The sequence below is a fragment of the Typopeltis vanoorti genome, chromosome 4 (genome assembly GCF_054136105.1).
Source record: "Typopeltis vanoorti isolate ZY-2024b chromosome 4, IOZ_Tvanoo_1.0, whole genome shotgun sequence".
Lineage (NCBI taxonomy): Eukaryota > Metazoa > Arthropoda > Arachnida > Uropygi > Thelyphonidae > Typopeltis > Typopeltis vanoorti.
The window spans coordinates 34,240,342-34,258,586 of NC_143552.1; the positions used below are offsets into that span (position 1 = coordinate 34,240,342).

Consider the following 18,245-nt stretch of genomic DNA (forward strand, 5'->3'; position numbering starts at 1 on the left):
TGTGTGCAGGCACTAATACTGGATAAATGAGGCTGAAGAAAGCCAACCAAAATCACACCTATAGTCCTAAATGCATCTCCCCCCCCAGTTGGCTAAATTGGGTGGTCTCGGCTATTGGGCGGAAGATGAGTTCGGCAGTTTGATGATACCAAATTTGTTGAGGTTTGGAAAGTTTTTCAGGGCTGAAGCATATTTCAGGAATAGAAATCATGGATTGATTCACCTAGGGAGACTGTGGTGCAGATGTCTGCAAAGATAGAAAAATGGAGTTGAAAAAGTTAGAGGCAGACCATGAAAAGAAGAATCATACTAAAGTATCCTGGCAAATAAAACAACAGAGTGCACATAGAGAGCGAGTGAGAAAGAATACCAAGAAAAATGTTAAGATAGCTAAACAATGTGTGTAAAAGTGGCTAAACAGACATGGGAAGACTTTGATAAGGAAAATAAATATCAGCAAGCTGGTAAAATGTTATAGAGGATATTGAAAAGCTTAAAAATGCTGGAAAGTGTACTGTAAAAGGAATCAGAGTTAACAAAAATGACAAAAACTGAAGATGACGATATCCTCAATGACTGGAGTAATCACTTTGAAAAACTTTTAAATGAGAGTGACAGAACAGTGTTAGACAATTAGGCGAGTTGTGTGATCTAGGCAACTGGAGAGAAGGTTGTTCTCTAGGCAGACAGTGCAGGGACTCTAGAGTTATCAAGGTGGATGGTAAAAGGGGGTGGCCTTTTGTGGGTATAGTTACTTGGGCAAAAGGGGAATGTACAGTGTAATGCAGAGTCCAATGGAGTCTGAAGATAATAATAATAATAGGAACAGAAACATTGACAAAGCACTGATGTTTCTTTATACAAATGCCAGTACTATTAGGAAATAAGGAGATGAATTGGTGACACCAATAGCCTCGGTCTGTCCAAGATTACTGAGATATACAGACAGCGGTGGAATTAGCACAATATAGCATACTTCGGCAGAACAGGAAGAGCAGAGTGGTGGTGGAGTATTACTTGTGATAAATGATGAGTTGTGCCTTCTCAATGTGAGGAATTTGGGGATAATAGCACAAATAGTTTTGAGAGCATATGGTGAAGTGAAGGTATGATGAGAAGAAATTGCAGATTATTAAGGGAATAGGATTTCTGGAATTCTTGATCTTAGGAAACATGCAGTACAAGGAAGATGAGATTCAATATTTTTGAATTTAGTCACAGCATCAAAGGATCTGATAGTACATGCCACAAGAGTAACCAGTGCAGTAAGAAACGCAAAAGCAGAGTATGAAAGGAAGTTAGCAGTACAGGCCAAAGTTAATCCCAAAGAGTTCTTTTTGTTGTATGTTTCTGGTAGAATAATTGTAAACATACTACACTATTGGGATCAATGAAATGCAACAGTGTTATGAGGTTCAAATAAGTCAGGACCAGGCCTCAGTACTTTAAAGGGACTAGAAATGGAGAGTTTATCAGTTCAGTAGCATGTGAACAAAATTTTTTTTTAAGAATTGGCTTATGAGTTAGGATATTGAATTACAATGGAAATCAAGAAAATTTTACTAGTTCTTGACAAATACTAAGTCAGTGCAAAATTTAATCTTTTACAAGAAATATAGTGTTTAGGCAAATAGTTGGTGAGGAATAAGCAACACCATTGAAAACCATTTGCTCACTATGGTTTCAAGCATTCAATCATGGATATAGAAACTAAAGACAATCCCAGAATTCTTTTGGTGTGTTACAAATATAAGGAAAAATTCATTCATGACTTATATTTCATGAATATTAGCATGGTATTAACAACACCACAAACACTTTTATCACAAAGATGTTTTATTGGCGCTTATATTTTGCTGATTTTCAACTCAGCATCATCAGAGCACAACACACTTGTAAACACGACAGTGAGTGAGTGAAACAATATAATTGCAAATGACAAAAGATCGTCCTATTTTTTGGTGCCCTGTAATGGAAAAAAAAAAACAGCAGTTATCCAGGAGTTTTTCTTAGAATAACCTTCTCCCAAATTTTTGGCAAATTAATGCAACCATATTTGTTAAGGTTGGGAGAATTCTTCAAAGCCATTGCTGACTCAAAAAATAATCTTTCAGATTGAGTCAGTCTATAACGACTCCTAAATAGCACATTCATTTTCCTCCATCTAATCCTGTGTGAAGGAGTGTCCAAAGCATGGTCTGCCAGTTCCCATGGACAAGACACTTTGGATGCTTTTGTCACCTACCTAAACAGCCAACACCTCAAAATTCACTTCACAGTAGAACAAGAATCAAATAACTGTTTACCATTTCTTGACACATTAGTCACCTGCCTTTCAGATGGATCACTATCTTTTTCTATTTACAGAAAGCCTACACACACAAGAAGATACCTACATAAACAATCACATCATCATCCAGTCCAACAGTACAGCATTTTAAAAACACTTACACACAGAGCCAGAGCCATTTGTTCTAACGATACAGCTCTGACCACTGAACTCCAATACCTACGCCATATATTCTTAGCCAACGGCTACAATCCCTACAAAATAGATAAAATACTACATAGGCCCATTACTCTGCCCTCCCCTAATACACAAGAATACAACATGACCATTTCTATTCCCTATATCAGAGGTACATCGGAAAAGATAGCCAAAGTATTGCTGAAACATGGCCTTCGCACCACTTTCAAACCTCATGTCAAGCTCGCAACTTTGATCCACTCGCCTAAGGATAAACTTCACCCTTTGGCATACCCAGGAGTGTATGAAGTTCCGTGTGACTGTGACTTGGCCTATTATGGGCAAACAGGAAGATCAGTGAACATCTGCCTGGAAGAACATGAAAGATACATTCGCTACTATTACTATGGCAAGTTGGGACTGGCAGACCACGCTTTGGACACTCCTTCACACAGGATTAGATAGAGGAAAATGAATGTGCTATTTAGGAGTCGTTATAGATTTGAAAGATTATTTTTTGAGTCAGCAATGGCTTTGAAGAATTCTTCCAACCTTAACAAATATGGTTGCATTAATTTGCCAAAAATTTGGGAGACGGTTATCCTAAGAAAAACTCATGGATAACTGCTGTTTTTTTTTTTTTTTTTTTTTTTTTTTTTTTTTTTTTTTTTTTTCATTAGAGGGCGCCGAAAAATAGGACTTTAGATCTTTAGTAATTATATTGTTTCACTCACTCACTGTCGCATTTACAAGTGTGTTGTGCTCTGATGATGATGCCGAATTGAAAATCAGCGAAATATAAGCGTTAATAAAACATCTTTGTGATAAAAGTGTTTGTGGTGTTGTTAATACCGTGAAAAATAAGTCATGAATAACCATCAACACCTAAGTTTATCTGTTAGATTATAAGGAAAAATGTTTATGGTAGAAAGATTTTAATGAATGCCGATGGTAAAGTAACTGAATCAGACGAAATAGTAGAATTATTAAGTGAACACTTTGCAAGAGTATATGATCCAGGTGGAGATACTGCAGTAACAACAGAGGCAAAGACTTATACGGAAACCAAGACAAATTGAACTGGAGGTACATAGCATATTACAGAACCTTGAAATGAAACAGCCAAAACCGACCTTAGGAATTTTACTACCCAGTGGAATAGCATATTTTGCCACCTCTTCCCCCTAAACTCTTTTAATGATGTCTTAAAAGCCATGATGTTAAGCTAGTCTTCAACATGTCTAATCATAAATTCTAAATAGAAGCATTAGCTAATGAAAATTCATAAATTAATGAAAAATTATCATAAACTATATATATTTTTTTTTTACAGAAAGAGAGAGAGACAATTAACCCTTTAATGGTGGAATTTTGTTCTGAAAATGTGCATCTGCATGTGTAATTAAAATCAAGTGAAGATGAGTATACTCATCAAATGCAGAGTAAATGTACCTGCTATAAATTTTAATTAAATTATAACGAAGTGACAATTATTAAAAGTTAGTTTACTTGAAAAATCAATCACTTTATTGTTCCAAAATTCATTAGCATCAACAAATACTATCAACACAACCTAAAAATACTGTTTTTTAAAAACCACGAAAAACCCATGAACATAGAAATAAGTATAGCAATTTGCTGTATGATTATAGATTACAAAACATTGGATTTGACTTGCTAAAAAACACTACAAATTAGAAGTGCACTGCATGATTTTTTTAAAAAGTTTTTGTAGAGTTTTCATTATTTTCTGGGGAAAATTAGGCACTGTTTGCACAGTTCTCACAAGAAATTATTTGAATTGTGTGCTATGGTACTTTATTTGCTTTGCATACAACATCATTTTCATAAAACATGCAAAAAATCATTGTTCATTAGATTCCTTTATAATAATAAGAAAAATATATTTTTTAATCTTTAAAATTTTAATTTTTGTCACAAAGGTAATTTATTTTTTCACATGGTGAGTATACTCATCATTACCCAAAAAGTGGTCATTTCTAAAAAATGATGATCATCGAACACCATTAAAAGGTGAAAAGAAAGAAAGAAAATAATGTATTACTATTAACTTACATGTAATGCTCATCACATCATGTAGATGAAGAACTGCTAAATCACAAACACGTAACTATGGTAAAACGTAAAATGTAAAGGTAAAAATGTAAAACGTAGTTTTCCATTTTCACTATTAAAATGTAAAACTACTGTTCAAAACAAAACTTTTCTTGTTTCATACTCACAAAATCACAAACAAGGCCAGTGTAGTCTAATTTCTGATCGATTTCATGTTCAATTGAAATCATGGCAAGAACTTCAAATCAAGTTTCGGCCATTGTAGAATGTAAATAAGTTTTAATAAGCTTTAGTTTTGAAAGACTATGCTCACTGCTTGGGGAAAGACAGCGTCCACATTAAAAGTATCATTGGAGATTACTTCAGGACCGGATGCATTCCCTGCATTCACTGCAATGTAAAAGAGTGATCACATCACTGTTAACACTGCACTGTAGATTGGTTAGATTCTTGCTCACAAATAAGAAAGAATGGAAATCACACACGGAACCAGAGTAATGATCATTTTCACGTTGTACAAAATTTCAAATTAATTCGATCATTTTGAAATTTATATATAATCTAATCTTGAAATTCTATATTAATTAAGAATATGTTACTGTACTTTCATTAAGCAATTTTGATAAATATGCATATATTTTAACCTCAGGTCAAGGTCAATTCACGGTTAACAATGGAATTGGAAATAAAAACAGAACACCTTCTATAGCAGGTGTTCTGTTATTGTCACATTATCTGATATTATTATTATTATTACCCAAGATCCCCTATGGAGTTAAAGACTAATCTAGGAGGTCCTTTTATCAAACACACAGCTCATCATACCGTGCTTTAAACACACTCAAATTCCCTGCAGACACCACACTCTCAGGCAAGGCATTCCAATCATTCACAACGCTGCATGAAAAAAACCTGCTTCTCACTCCCCTACTCACACCCTCCTTATATAGCTTCCAGGGATGACCTCTGGTTCACTTCTGATCTCCCACTATTTTCTGTAGAACTTCTCCAGCAATGATCCTATAACAACCCATTAATAACTTGTAGGTCTCTATCATATCTCCCATCCTCATCCTCCTGACTCTGCTAGTTACATCTTCTCAATCTTTCCTCATACTTTACATTCCAGAGGTTAGAAACAACCTTAGTCAGTCGCCTCTGGACCCTCTCCAACATCTCTTCATCCTTCTGAAAACCAATTGACCAAATCTCGGAACAATAGTCTATGTGTTGCCTAATCAAAGCCTTATACAATGGAACAAGAATCTCCCAACTTCTACAAGTTAGTGTCCTCCACATCATTCCCAGAAGCCTTTGTGTTGTCTTCACAATTCTGGCTATGTATCCCCTAAATTTCAGATCCTTATCCACTATCAAATCCAATCTCTTATTTCCTCCACCTCCAACAATATATACTCACCAAGCATAAATTCTGCATCCCATCTTTGTTTTCCAAATTTTAAAACCTTACATTTTGCAACGTTGAACTCGCATCCCCATTCCCAATCACTCAATTCATTGAAGTCTTCTTTTAAGGTCACAACATCTTCTCTACACTTCATGGTTCATCCCAACTTTGTATCATCAGCAAACAACTGAATATCTCCATCCAAATTTTCACCAATATCATTAATATATAAGTTAAACAGCAATAGCCCTAAAAACAGACAACTCAGTCACATCACTAGTAACTTTCCTTTTCCTGGATATCGCTCCCCCATACACAACTTGTTGATACCTATCAGATAGCCAGTCTCCAATGCACCAATCTGATATCCAACCAGATCCACTCCAGTTTGACTATCAAATTATCATGCAGTAATCTATCAAAGCCTTTGCAAAATCTAAGTATATTACTGTGTATCCTTCTCCTCTGTCCATGGAAGACGTCACCTTATTGTAATAAGTATGTAGATTACTAAAACATGACCTCCCTTTAGCAAATCCATGCTGTCCATCAAAGATAATACCATTTGTCAACCCAATTCTGGATTCTAGTTCTCACAAGCTTCTCCAACAACTTGACTACAACACATGATACACAGATAATCCTATAGTTTGATGCTTGAGTTCTATCACCTCCTTTATGAAGTGGCACAATCTTGCCCCACCCCTTCCACTCCTTAGGAACTTGACCGAGTGCAAGACTCATATTGAAAAAATATGTCAAGCCAGGCATCAACTCCCAGGCACATTTCTTCAGAATACGTGTTGATATATTATAAAGTCCCACAGCCTTATTTACATCTATTTCTTTTAAGGTTACACTGTGATCAGTATTCATATTTCCAAATTTAGGGACACAAAACACACGTGTTGAAATTATTATTTTACTTATTATTAATAAAATAACACTTGATGTTTCGACCCCTGCATAGAGGTCATCATCAGAAGGATACACGTGTATAGGAAAACAAGCTACATGCTCTTACACTCTATCCAGGTAAATTAAAACTACATTGTTAATTAATCTCTTTCTTAGCCTGACCTCTAGTGATAAAAATAAATAAAAATAAAAAAATTAATAAATTAATTAAATAAAAAAAATTACAATAAACTTTGCTAAAGTCCTCCTGTACTAAGATTACTAAGATTCTTCTGGATTTGTAGTTCAGATTGTTATACTACAATTTTCTTTTGGACTTGTACAGTTCAAGTTGCTATTGAAAGTTAAGGTGAAAAAAAAAAAAAAAAAAAAAAAAAAAAAAAAAAAAAAAAAACACTTCACCAAGTCTTCTTGTATTGAGAGTTTTCTTTGGCTTGTTCTAGTTGCTATAAATGTTGCAAATAGGTCCTCCACATCCTTCGAATGGTTAGACCATCATTTTTATTCAGATTTGGATTATGTTTGAGCATTTCACATGCTTTCCTCTCGAACCAGGTTTTAGTGCAGTGTAGGGACTTGGTACCTTTCCAATCAATTCTGTGGTATGTTTGGAGTGCATGGTCAGAAAGGCTGGTTTTTCCAAAATGGAGGTATTTAATGTGTCATTTGTGTTCCTCCTTCCTAATCGGGATGGTTTGCCCTGTTTCCTCCTATGTACGGTAGGTTACATGTGCATTGTATTTTGTAAACTCCTGGGTGGGCTAGGTGTGGAAGAGGGTCTTTGGAAGAACTGAGAAGGTGTCTTAATTTTGTCAGGGGTTTAAAGGTGGTTTTGATGTATTTGTGTAGTGTTCTGTCTATTTTTTCTGAAATGCCTCTAACATAAGGTATGCAATAGCATTAAATAATAAAGTAACACGTAAAAACCACAGTGATATCTTTAATTAGTAATAGGACAGATATTTCATACTAAAATTAATAATACACCTTCAGTGTCTGTAACAGTAATAGGAATGGAATACAGACAAAACATTCGTTGGATCACCTATTAAAATACAATTGTTACTGCGTGCTAGGAAATAACAGAATAACAAATTTAATCGATTAAGATAAATGGATTTTTACATAAGATAAAAGTCTCCCAGATCTTTGAGAGAGACATACAGTCATTTCTATTTAAATTCGGCCAGTGTAAGACAGTTTCACAACTTTCTTTGAACAAGTGTTCATATTTGAATCTGCATCTATGGAGGAGAAGTGCTTTATCCCACTGGACACTATGAGTAGAGTCAATATTGTGCCAGACCAGACTTCAGAGGTTTGTTGTAATCAATATAATATTGATGTTCTTTTATTCTTTTTTCCAAAGAACAGCCAGTTTGTCCAAAATAAGAGATATTGCATTCGCAAAGTATTTGGTAAATGCCAGCCAAAGATAAAGAAGACAGTTTATCCTTTGTAGAAGGTAATAATGAAGAAATTTTGTTGATAGGAATATATGTTGGAATCAACTGATACTTTTTTAGAATTCTACCTATAGGTTCTGAGATTCCTGGAATGTATGGAATAGGAACTCTGCGGACTGTTGAAGAAACTGTAGGTGGCAATAGCATTCTCGAAATCTTTTTTGTTTTTAGTGGTATTTCTGTGGAGGATCTTGTGAATATTTTTTTTACTGTATCCATTTTTCTTCAATGTATGGTTGATGATCTTGTATTCCTGGTTTAGAGCGTGTTCATTTGAACAAATCGTTTGAGCTCTGTGTTTAAGGGTGCTTATGACCCCAAGTTTTTGTTTTGGGTGGTGATAAGAATTTTTGTGTATGTACTGGTTTGTGTGTGTGTGGTAGACTGAGAAGGAGAGACAGCCTGAGTGTGTCTAGGAACGGAAGAGAGTTGTTTTTTTTCCATTTCAATCGTGAATTGGATACGTTTGTGTTGTTTGTTCAGGTGGCTAAGGAATGTATTTAGTGCTTCGTGGTTGTGGGGCCAAATGGCGAAAATATCATCGACATATCAGAGCCAGATTTTGGGCTTTAGGCATGCCGACTCTAGCACTCATTGCTCAAAGTCTTCCATATAAAAGTTAGCTATTGGGGGGAAGGGGGGGGGGGGAGTGGTAAGCCCATGACTGTACCCTCTTTTTGAAGGTAAAAATTGTTTTGCCACATGAAATATTCGGAGCAGGGTACGTGGGCAAAGAGGGCTGTGATGTTGTTTGGAAATATGTTCTGTAGGAGCAAGATAGTATCATTGATTGGGACATTGGTGAAAAGGGAAGTTATGTCAAAGCTGACTAATAAATCTTGGTCGTTGAGTGTAATGTTTTTAATTTTGTTTATGAAATGTGTATTTTTTATGTAGGAAGGGGAATGACCTACCAATTCCTTGAGTGTGGCCGCTAATTTTTTGGTTAAGTGGTAATTTGGGCTATCGATTCCTTCAACAATCGGACGTAGCGGTGTGTCTGTTTTGTGTGTTTTTGGCAGGCCATAAATTCTGGGTGCATGTGCATACTGAGGTATTCGTTTTTTTTTTGTTGTTTCTTCTGGCTATGTGTTAACAGATTTAATTAATTCAGTTGTTTTCTTTTTGATGCGTTTCGTAGGGTTGTAGTTTACCATTTGGTAGGTGTTGTGGTCCGATACCAAATGGTTCATATTTTCTATGTAAGTTGTCCGATCTAAAACACAGTGGCATTCCCTTTGTCTGCTTTTGTGATTATAATGTCCTGGTTATTTTTTAGGGATTTGACCAGGACATTATTAAAAAAACAACTCTCTTCCGTTCCTAGACACACTTGTCACACGTCTTCCCTCAGGCTGTCTCTCCTTCTCAGTCTACTGCAAACCTACACATACAGGCCAGTACATACACAAAAATTCTTATCACCACTCAGCACAAAAACTAGGGATCATAAGCACCCTTAAAGCACAGAGCTCAAATGATTTGTTCAAATGAACAAGCTTTAAACCAGGAATACAAGATCATCAACCATACATTTATGAAAAATGGATACAGTAAAAAAACTATTCACAAGATTCTTCACAGAGATACCACTAAAAACAAAAAAGCTTTCAAGAATGCTATTGCATTTTTTTTTTTTTTTTAATGGAACCTGTGGCATAGTAATTAAATAATAAAATAACATGTAAAAACCATAGTGATATCTTTAATTAGTATATTGATGATATTTTCGCCATTTGGCCCCACAGCCACGAAGCACTAAATACATTCCTTAGCCACCTGAACAAACAACACAAACGTATCCAATTCACGATTGAAATGGAAAAAAAACAACTCTCTTCCGTTCCTAGACACACTCAGGCTGTCTCTCCTTCTCAGTCTACCACACACACAAACCAGTACATACACAAAAATTCTTATCACCACCCAAAACAAAAACTTGGGGTCATAAGCACCCTTAAACACAGAGCTCAAACGATTTGTTCAAATGAACACGCTCTAAACCAGGAATACAAGATCATCAACCATACATTGAAGAAAAATGGATACAGTAAAAAAAATATTCACAAGATCCTCCACAGAAATACCACTAAAAACAAAAAAGATTTCGAGAATGCTAATGCCATACCTGTTAGAGGCATTTCCGAAAAAATAGACAGAACACTACACAAATACATCAAAACCACCTTTAAACCCCTGACAAAATTAAGACACCTACTCAGTTCTTCCAAAGATCCTCTTCCACAACTAGCCTACCCAGGAGTTTACAAAATACAATGCACATGTAACCTACCATACATAGGGGGGAAACAGGGCGAATCATCCCAATTAGGAAGGACTGTTGTGTCGGAAAAAGTGCTGATTCACTTTTCATGAGTCATCCTTTTTCCGACCCAACATAAGGTAACGTCAGAGGGGATAGATAGGGACATACTTATGCCTCCAGATGGAAAATGTGCCTATTAATGACCTAAGAACATGTATATATTCAGTTTTGTAAATTTTAAGTAATATTAGAGAAGCCCATAACTCGAACAGAGAGTGTTTGTGAATTAATTAAGATAGAAAATCATGTATAATTGCTAAAAAGATGTGTATAAAGTGATACAAGTTTTAGGCCATGTCAAAGACAGTTCGGAGCCACGTTAACCAATTGGCTGCCGCCGTATGCATGACGACACCACCGAGTGAGGGCGCTGTTTTGTGGTATATAGGTTTCGGCGGGGATTTGAATCGCTCTCTTCTCTTTTTCGTCTGTTCCTGGTTTCCTGAGCGGAGAGCTGAGTAGCTGTGGAAAGCTTGCCGCCATGCGTAGCAAGAATTTCCCCTTGCTATACGTGTCACATGGATCAAAGCTGCAGTTATAATGCAACCAGAGATCTAGAAGAAAGTGCTGCTGGTGAACTAATGCCAGTGTACAAGTCAGTGAAAGAGTGCTTCTTTTCGAGTAGAACAAAAGAATAGCGGAGATGCCATTGAAGAAAATACAGTGAGGAGATCCGAGAATCCAGATAAGAAGGTCCTAAATCTACCAGATAAAGCAAGAACGGTACGCTGAAACCCTTTTGTATTAAGTTAGAGTAATCAGAGAGGAAAGAGAAACTGAACGTTGGGAAAACAGCCAATTTCCGTGTAGTGTTTAAAGAACTGTCTGCATTTGGACATTTTATCTACACCTAAGGAATAAGAGGCATCTTAGGCTTGAGCCGAATAGGAAACAGAGGCTTCGGACTGTTTGTATAGAAAGAGGGGAAACTAATGTTATTATGTTAAAACTTAATTTAAATGCTAGCTAAAATTCTGGGGGGTGGGGGGGACAAAGTTTGAAATATAAGAAGGAATATTATCTCATGAAATCTATGCCAGAATTGTAGAATTGGCCTGTATATATATGTATTTTATATGTGTGATAGTAATGGGTAATTTAGTATAAATTAACAGAGTCTGAGAATAGAAATATAAGGAAGTGTAAGATTTTGTCACAGTATAAGAAATTAATAGTGTGGAACTTTTTTTGATGTGTTAATTTAAGAAAAGGGAGGGAACTCAGACTCTTTTAGAATTGAAGGTTTAACTAAAATGTATCTCTATGTTTGTGTCAAAATAAATGTATTTCTTATGTGTAAACCAAAAGAGTTTGTCATGTTTCTGTGGATGGAATTACCGCTTGAAAAATCATGAACCGTGTATTAGAGGGAAATCCATTAGTAACTAAAGAAACGGGACCATGACTGCAAACTTCATGATCCCTGCATTTTTCTTTCTTAGTAATCTAGGATAGTATATCAGAATTCAGTTGCCGGCTGGCGCAGTCATAAAATAATATAAATTTGTCGGCAGACGAAATAACTGATATTGATATAACATAAGATAAAGGATAAATATAAGGTTAAATATAAAGATAACAGAAAGATAAATAACAAGCAAACCACACTAAGAAAAAGAAGAGATATAACAGGAAAAACACAAACGACACATTAAATACCTCCATTTTGGGAAAACCGGCCTTTCTGACCACGCACTCCAAACTTACCACAGAATTGATTGGAAAGATACCAAGTCTCTACGCCGCACCAAAACCTGGTTCGAGAGGAAATTTAAAGAAGCATGTGAAATGCTCAAACATAATCCAAATCTGAATAAAAATGATAGTCTAATCATTCCAAGGATGTGGAGAACCCATCTGCAACCTTTATAGCAACTAGAACAAGCCAAAGAAAACTCTCAATACAAGAAGACCTGGTGAAGTGTCCCCCCCCCCCTTAACTTTCAATAGCAACTTTAACTGTATAAGTCCAGAAGAAAATCGTAGTATAACAATCTGAACTGTGCTAATCCAGAAGAATCTTAGTAATCTTAGTACAGGATGACTTTAGCAGAGTTTATTGTAGTTTCTTATTTAATTTATTTATTAATTATTTAAAAAAAATTTTTTTATTTATTTTATTTTATTTTATTTATTATTTTTTAATCACTAGAGGTCAGGCTAAGAAAAAGATTAATTAACAACATAGATTTAATTTACTTGTATAGAGTGCAAGAGCATGTAGCTTGGTTTCCTATACACATGTATCCTTCTGATGATGACCACCATACAGGAGTAGAAACGTCAAGTGTTATTTTATTAATAATAAGTAAAATAATAATTTCAACATGTGTGCTTTGTGTCCCTAAATTCGGAAATCTGAATTATTTTCATCGCGTTTGCTCAACTCGCCATACTCCTCTTGCTCACTTACAGCCAGTCTCTCAATCTCTCCATGTAGTCACATTCACAAGATTGAAAGACCTTTATGAACTGCTCATTAAGTATCTCCACCACACCTTCTGCAACAACTATCTTTATACCATTTTCTCCAATCAATGTCATCCTTCCATAATCATTCATTCTTTTGCTGGATACATATCGAAAGAACTCCTTAGGATTCTTTTTGGCTTCATTAGCTAACTGCTGTTCATACCTCTCTTTAGCTACCCTCGCCAACCAAGTCACCTGTCTTGCTAGTCTTTGTAGTCCTCATGAAATTGGTTATTTCCACTTCTCTTATGCTGCCTTCATAATGCCCTTTTTCTCTGTATCGCATGAATAATCTCTTTATTCATTCATTTCACACCTACCTTATTTAATCTTCTCACCCTTGGAATACATTTAGACATTGCATCTACTAGATAGTTTTTGAAAATCCCCCAACCTGCATTGATCTCTTTTCCAGCTAACTCCTCATTCCATATGTTACATCTGCAAGACTGCAACAATGATATTAACACTTTCAGTGCAATATAAAATGCAAAATAATACATTATTTTAAATGATTATGATTTTTAAAAAATACACAGTACAATGAAGTTTTATTATGTAAAAATGTAACTAATAACATGCTGAAGTCTAGTTTCAACTAGACTTCAGCATGTTTTGCCGCCGCCTAAAACTTGCCACCCCATGCAAATGCACGAGTTGCATCATCAGTAGAGCCAGCCCTAAATACAGCTATGGCATTAGATTGTATACCAGCTTGAGTTTTATGAGAAGGTGATTGGGAATTGGCAGTGACTTTGAGCACATGGTTTAATCTGTCTCATCTCTGGGTTAGTCCCAAGGCAATGGTGGAAATAGGGGAATAGTTCCATTGCAAAAAGGAGGCTCCAAGACTGATGTAGCAAATTACCAACCAATCACCATATTAAGAGTCAAAGTCAAGGTGCTGGAGTGAGAGATCAAGAGTAAAATAAGGAATGGGTATACAGAAAGGGGATGCCATATGATGGGGAGGGAGCAAACAACATGGTTTTATGAAGGATGTCATGCCTCACTAGCTTGCTCATATTTTATGATATAGTGACAGCTGAGTTGGATAAAGGTGATGGGTTTACAGTGATACTGCTGGACTTTGCAAAGGCATTTGACAGGATACTGCATGGAATGCTAATTACAGGGGCGCTGGCCATATGTGCAATGTGTGCAATGCACACAGGCACCAGGATAGTAAAGGTGCCAAAGAGGGGGAAATACTCTAAAAAAAACGTTTTTTTAAAGTGATTTTTTTATTAGAGGGGGAGATAGGGGCGCCAACTAAAGTTTTGCACACAGGCGCCGGACACTACTGGCACGCCCCTGGCTAATTAATAAATTGCAGGACATGGGGATGGATATAAAGTTGGTGAAGTCGGTAAGAGAGTGGTTGATGGAGAGATATCAGAGAGTAGTTTATTCAGGAGTAGAGTCCAGTAGAAGGCCTGTGACCAGTGGTGTGCCACAGAGCTCTCTTCTTTGGTTGCTGCTATTTCATTTGTACATTAATGATATGTCTGTGCGGTTAGCCTAGTGGCTATGTGCTTCGCAACCATATGCCTGGGGAAGGAGTGTCCTAGGTTCGATTCCCGTTGACGATGTGAGGAGTTTAAGGATCTTCCTCAGCCATAGCCAAGTTAGCTGGTCTTGGGCATGGACAGCAGGGTTTTTCCTCTAGTTAATCTGGGGGTTTTCATCCCGCAAGCAGACAAACCAGCCCTGTGAACACACACGGATATAGTCAGGAATACTTAAGGCAATCCCTCCAGCCATAGGTCTGAATTGTCAGCTATGCTGGTCCTGAGCCCTGATAAAAATAGAGGGGATTGAAGTGGTGCCATACCTCCCCATAAAAGGGGCTCACGACTGTTGAATCACTATACAAAATGAATGTATTAATGATATAGCAAAGGATCTGAGAGGAACTATTCATTGTTAGCTGATGATGTGAAATTGGGTAGAGCAATAGTTAACAAGGATAATGTTAAAATTTTGCAGGATGATTTGGATAAACTGAGAGTCTGGGCAAAGGAGAATGGATATCAGTTTAATGTTGCAAAGTGTAAGTTTATGTATTTTGGAATGAAAAGATTACTAGCTGTGTACCATATTGATGGAACTCTATTCCACGAAACTGATGAAGCCAGGGATTTGAGGGGGGGGATAGGGAAGGGGTCAGTGAATTAAAGTTTAGAGGAGATATTGCAAAAGTGGCTGAAGCAACTCATTGGATTACTTGGTTAGAGAATAATATCCTGATGAGGTAAGACCTCATCTTGACTAGTGCACATTTCCTGAGTTACTTGGGGATGAGAAGGAAGCGGAGAGGATCCAGAGGTGCGTGACCAAGATGGTAGCAGGTCTATAGAATGAACCTTATGAGGACAGGTTGAAGATTTGTGGGTTATAGAAATTGGTCAACAGGCAGAAAATGAGTGTGGTGATTGAGACATACAAATTACTGAAGGGTTTTTATAAAATTAATACATAGGAAATTTTTCTGAACAAGTCTGGTTAGGTGGGAAAACTAGGGACCATTCTTGGAAATTGAGGAAAGGATGCAGTTAGGAGGGATGTCAGGACTACAATTTTTGCTTGAGGAGTGGTAACTAAGTAGAATGGGTTGTCAGGGTCTGTGGGTGCCATGAATGTGAATGATTTCAAAGCTAAGTATGACAGATACTGCACAAAGGTTAGATAGTGCTTGACATGATGTTTAAGGCCTTCCTTGATTAGTCTAAGTACTCTATGGAGTAGTTCCATAATAATAATAATAATGATAATAATATGCAGGGTATGGCATATTATTATCATATTAGTTAAAATAACATTCCACTAGATGTGAGCCACATCAGAAACTGTTAAGAGTTTGCATCCATTGACAGTATTCTCAATACTACAATGAAAATGAAGATTTTAAGGAGGAAATTTTGAAGGAAATTGCAGCAAAACATCAGAAGACATTAGAAGAACAAGAAACCAATGAGGATGACACTCCTGAGCTTGAAAGAGTGATTACCCAGGCGCTAGAAAATTTATTACTGGATTACTTTATTACGACTTTATTTCATGCAGGAAGGCAATGAAAGCAGTTGTATATCTGCACTAAATACCTATGTAGATTTTGTTTAATGCTGTAATTAAACAAAATCTACATTAAAAAAAAAAAAAGACAGGCTACAATGTCATTAACTGCATATGTGTTTGATATATGGCAAATATTTTACTTTAAGTAAGCCAATTGTTTATCTGTAAGTCAGTAATTCTGCCACAAAATAAATGAAACACTTGTCTAAACCTTTGTCTTATGTACGTACACCTTTTAACCTCCTAATGCACAACTTTGTTTAATTTGGGCAGTCACTTAACTGGGCCAAATTATGCTATTCTTGATGTGGCTCAATTAACTGGAATCACTATATTTTAGCCTTCTATATCATTTAACCACCAAATTGAAATGCTTACGGATCTTTCTTAAAGATAAAAAAAGTCAAAGGCAAAGGCATTCACTTATAAATGAAAAAGTACTTACCATCTTCCATTGTTTGTGCACTGCGTGAATTACTTGGGGGACCCTCTACACTTTTGTAGAATGGAACAAGAAAAAACTCATACTTGGTAAATTTGCGCAGATCAGTAAGCACATATGATGAAGCTCCTCCATTAAGAACAGTGACCATGTTATACTTCTGTGATCCACCAGAAAGATCACGGAATCTAATGTAGAATCCTTCTACATACTCTTGGCCACCTTGAATCTGAGATAGAAAATAAAATTATTTCAGAAAATTTAGGGGGTCAATTGAACATAAACCAGATATAGCCAACTCTCACAGCAAATAATATAGCAAATATTGTAGCGTACTCACTCACATACTATAGCAAACTACCAAAAAAGTGTTCTGACCAAAATAATGCCCCCTGACTTATTAAAATTTATTATTATTATTATTATTATTCCAGCCTCCATGGAGTCAAAAGACTCATCATGGGAGGTCCTTTCTACGAAAAACAAGTCTATCAAGACTCATCAAGGGCGGTGCCTCCTAGGAAACAAAGTCTATCATATCACTCCTTAAATGCATTGACCGTTCTCGCTCTCACCACTCCATCAGGCAATGCATTCCTGTAGTCAGTATTCGTAATACGTCCTCTTTCTTCACTTCTAACACTTCATCACTCATTTTCCTTCTAGGAATAAAGCCTGCTGTACCAGGATGGAATATATAATAAACTGATCATTAAATAGCTCAACTATGTCATCTGCTTTGGTCACGATCTCCATCCAGCTAGGTAATCCGTCTGCTATCGTTTTTCCTCTTACTCCCCACATAGCAAAAAACTCATTGGGATTTTCCTTGGATTGCAGTGCCAGTCTCCTCTCATATTCTAATTTTTCTCTACTTACAATAATAATATTATTATTATTTCATGATACCTCCAAGAAGTCCAAAGACTCATTCAGGGAGGGCATCTACTCTACTACTCTCCGTCTCCACCACTTAATCCACCAACTACACCAAACAGCCACTACCATCATTATTAATGGCATCTACTGCCCACCACGACTAGTAATTTTTGTCTATAAATTGTGTGTGTTCTGAATGCCGATTTGTCTGTATGTGGGATGAAAACCTGAGTTTCCAAGAGAAAAAAATCCTGCTACCTCTGTATGAGACCAGCTAACTCACCTTCAAATGGAAAAAAAAAAAAAAAAAAAACATATAAAGATTCTCAATGTCAATCTTATAAAACCCCTTTAATAACTTATATGCTGCTTCCATTATGACTCCACTTTTTTGCCTATTAGCTAGTTTTTGAAGCCCAGAGACCATCAATCTATTCTCATAAAGAACAATCCATAGAACATCAACAATCTTTGTCACTCACTTACTCCTGCTTAGATATTTGTTATCACCTTTTCTTCCCCATGGAACTGGAGTAACCAGAGTTGCATACAGTAGTCCAGATGTGACCTTATATAGGGAAACAATATATGCCTTAAACAGGGAAATAATAACTGTCTGTTTAAATAATGAATTGCTGAGAGTTGGCATAATTAAAAGAATTATAAAAATGGAGGAAAAGAGCTCACTTTAGTGAGTACGGGCATGGCAAACC

General features: G+C 36.3%; 1 protein-coding gene across 3 annotated transcripts in view; it reads right to left on the minus strand.

Moving 5' to 3' along the window:
• The window catches only part of LOC150107214 (roundabout homolog 1-like), a 742,051-nt gene that overhangs the window by 294,005 nt on the left and 429,801 nt on the right, over window positions 1-18,245 (minus strand). For all 3 annotated transcript variants that reach the window (XM_090391071.1, XM_090391072.1, XM_090391070.1), the window contains exon 13: window positions 16,657-16,882. In XM_090391071.1, coding sequence (XP_090247197.1) covers window positions 16,657-16,882 — 226 coding nt within the window. The remainder of the gene's footprint in view (window positions 1-16,656; window positions 16,883-18,245) is intronic.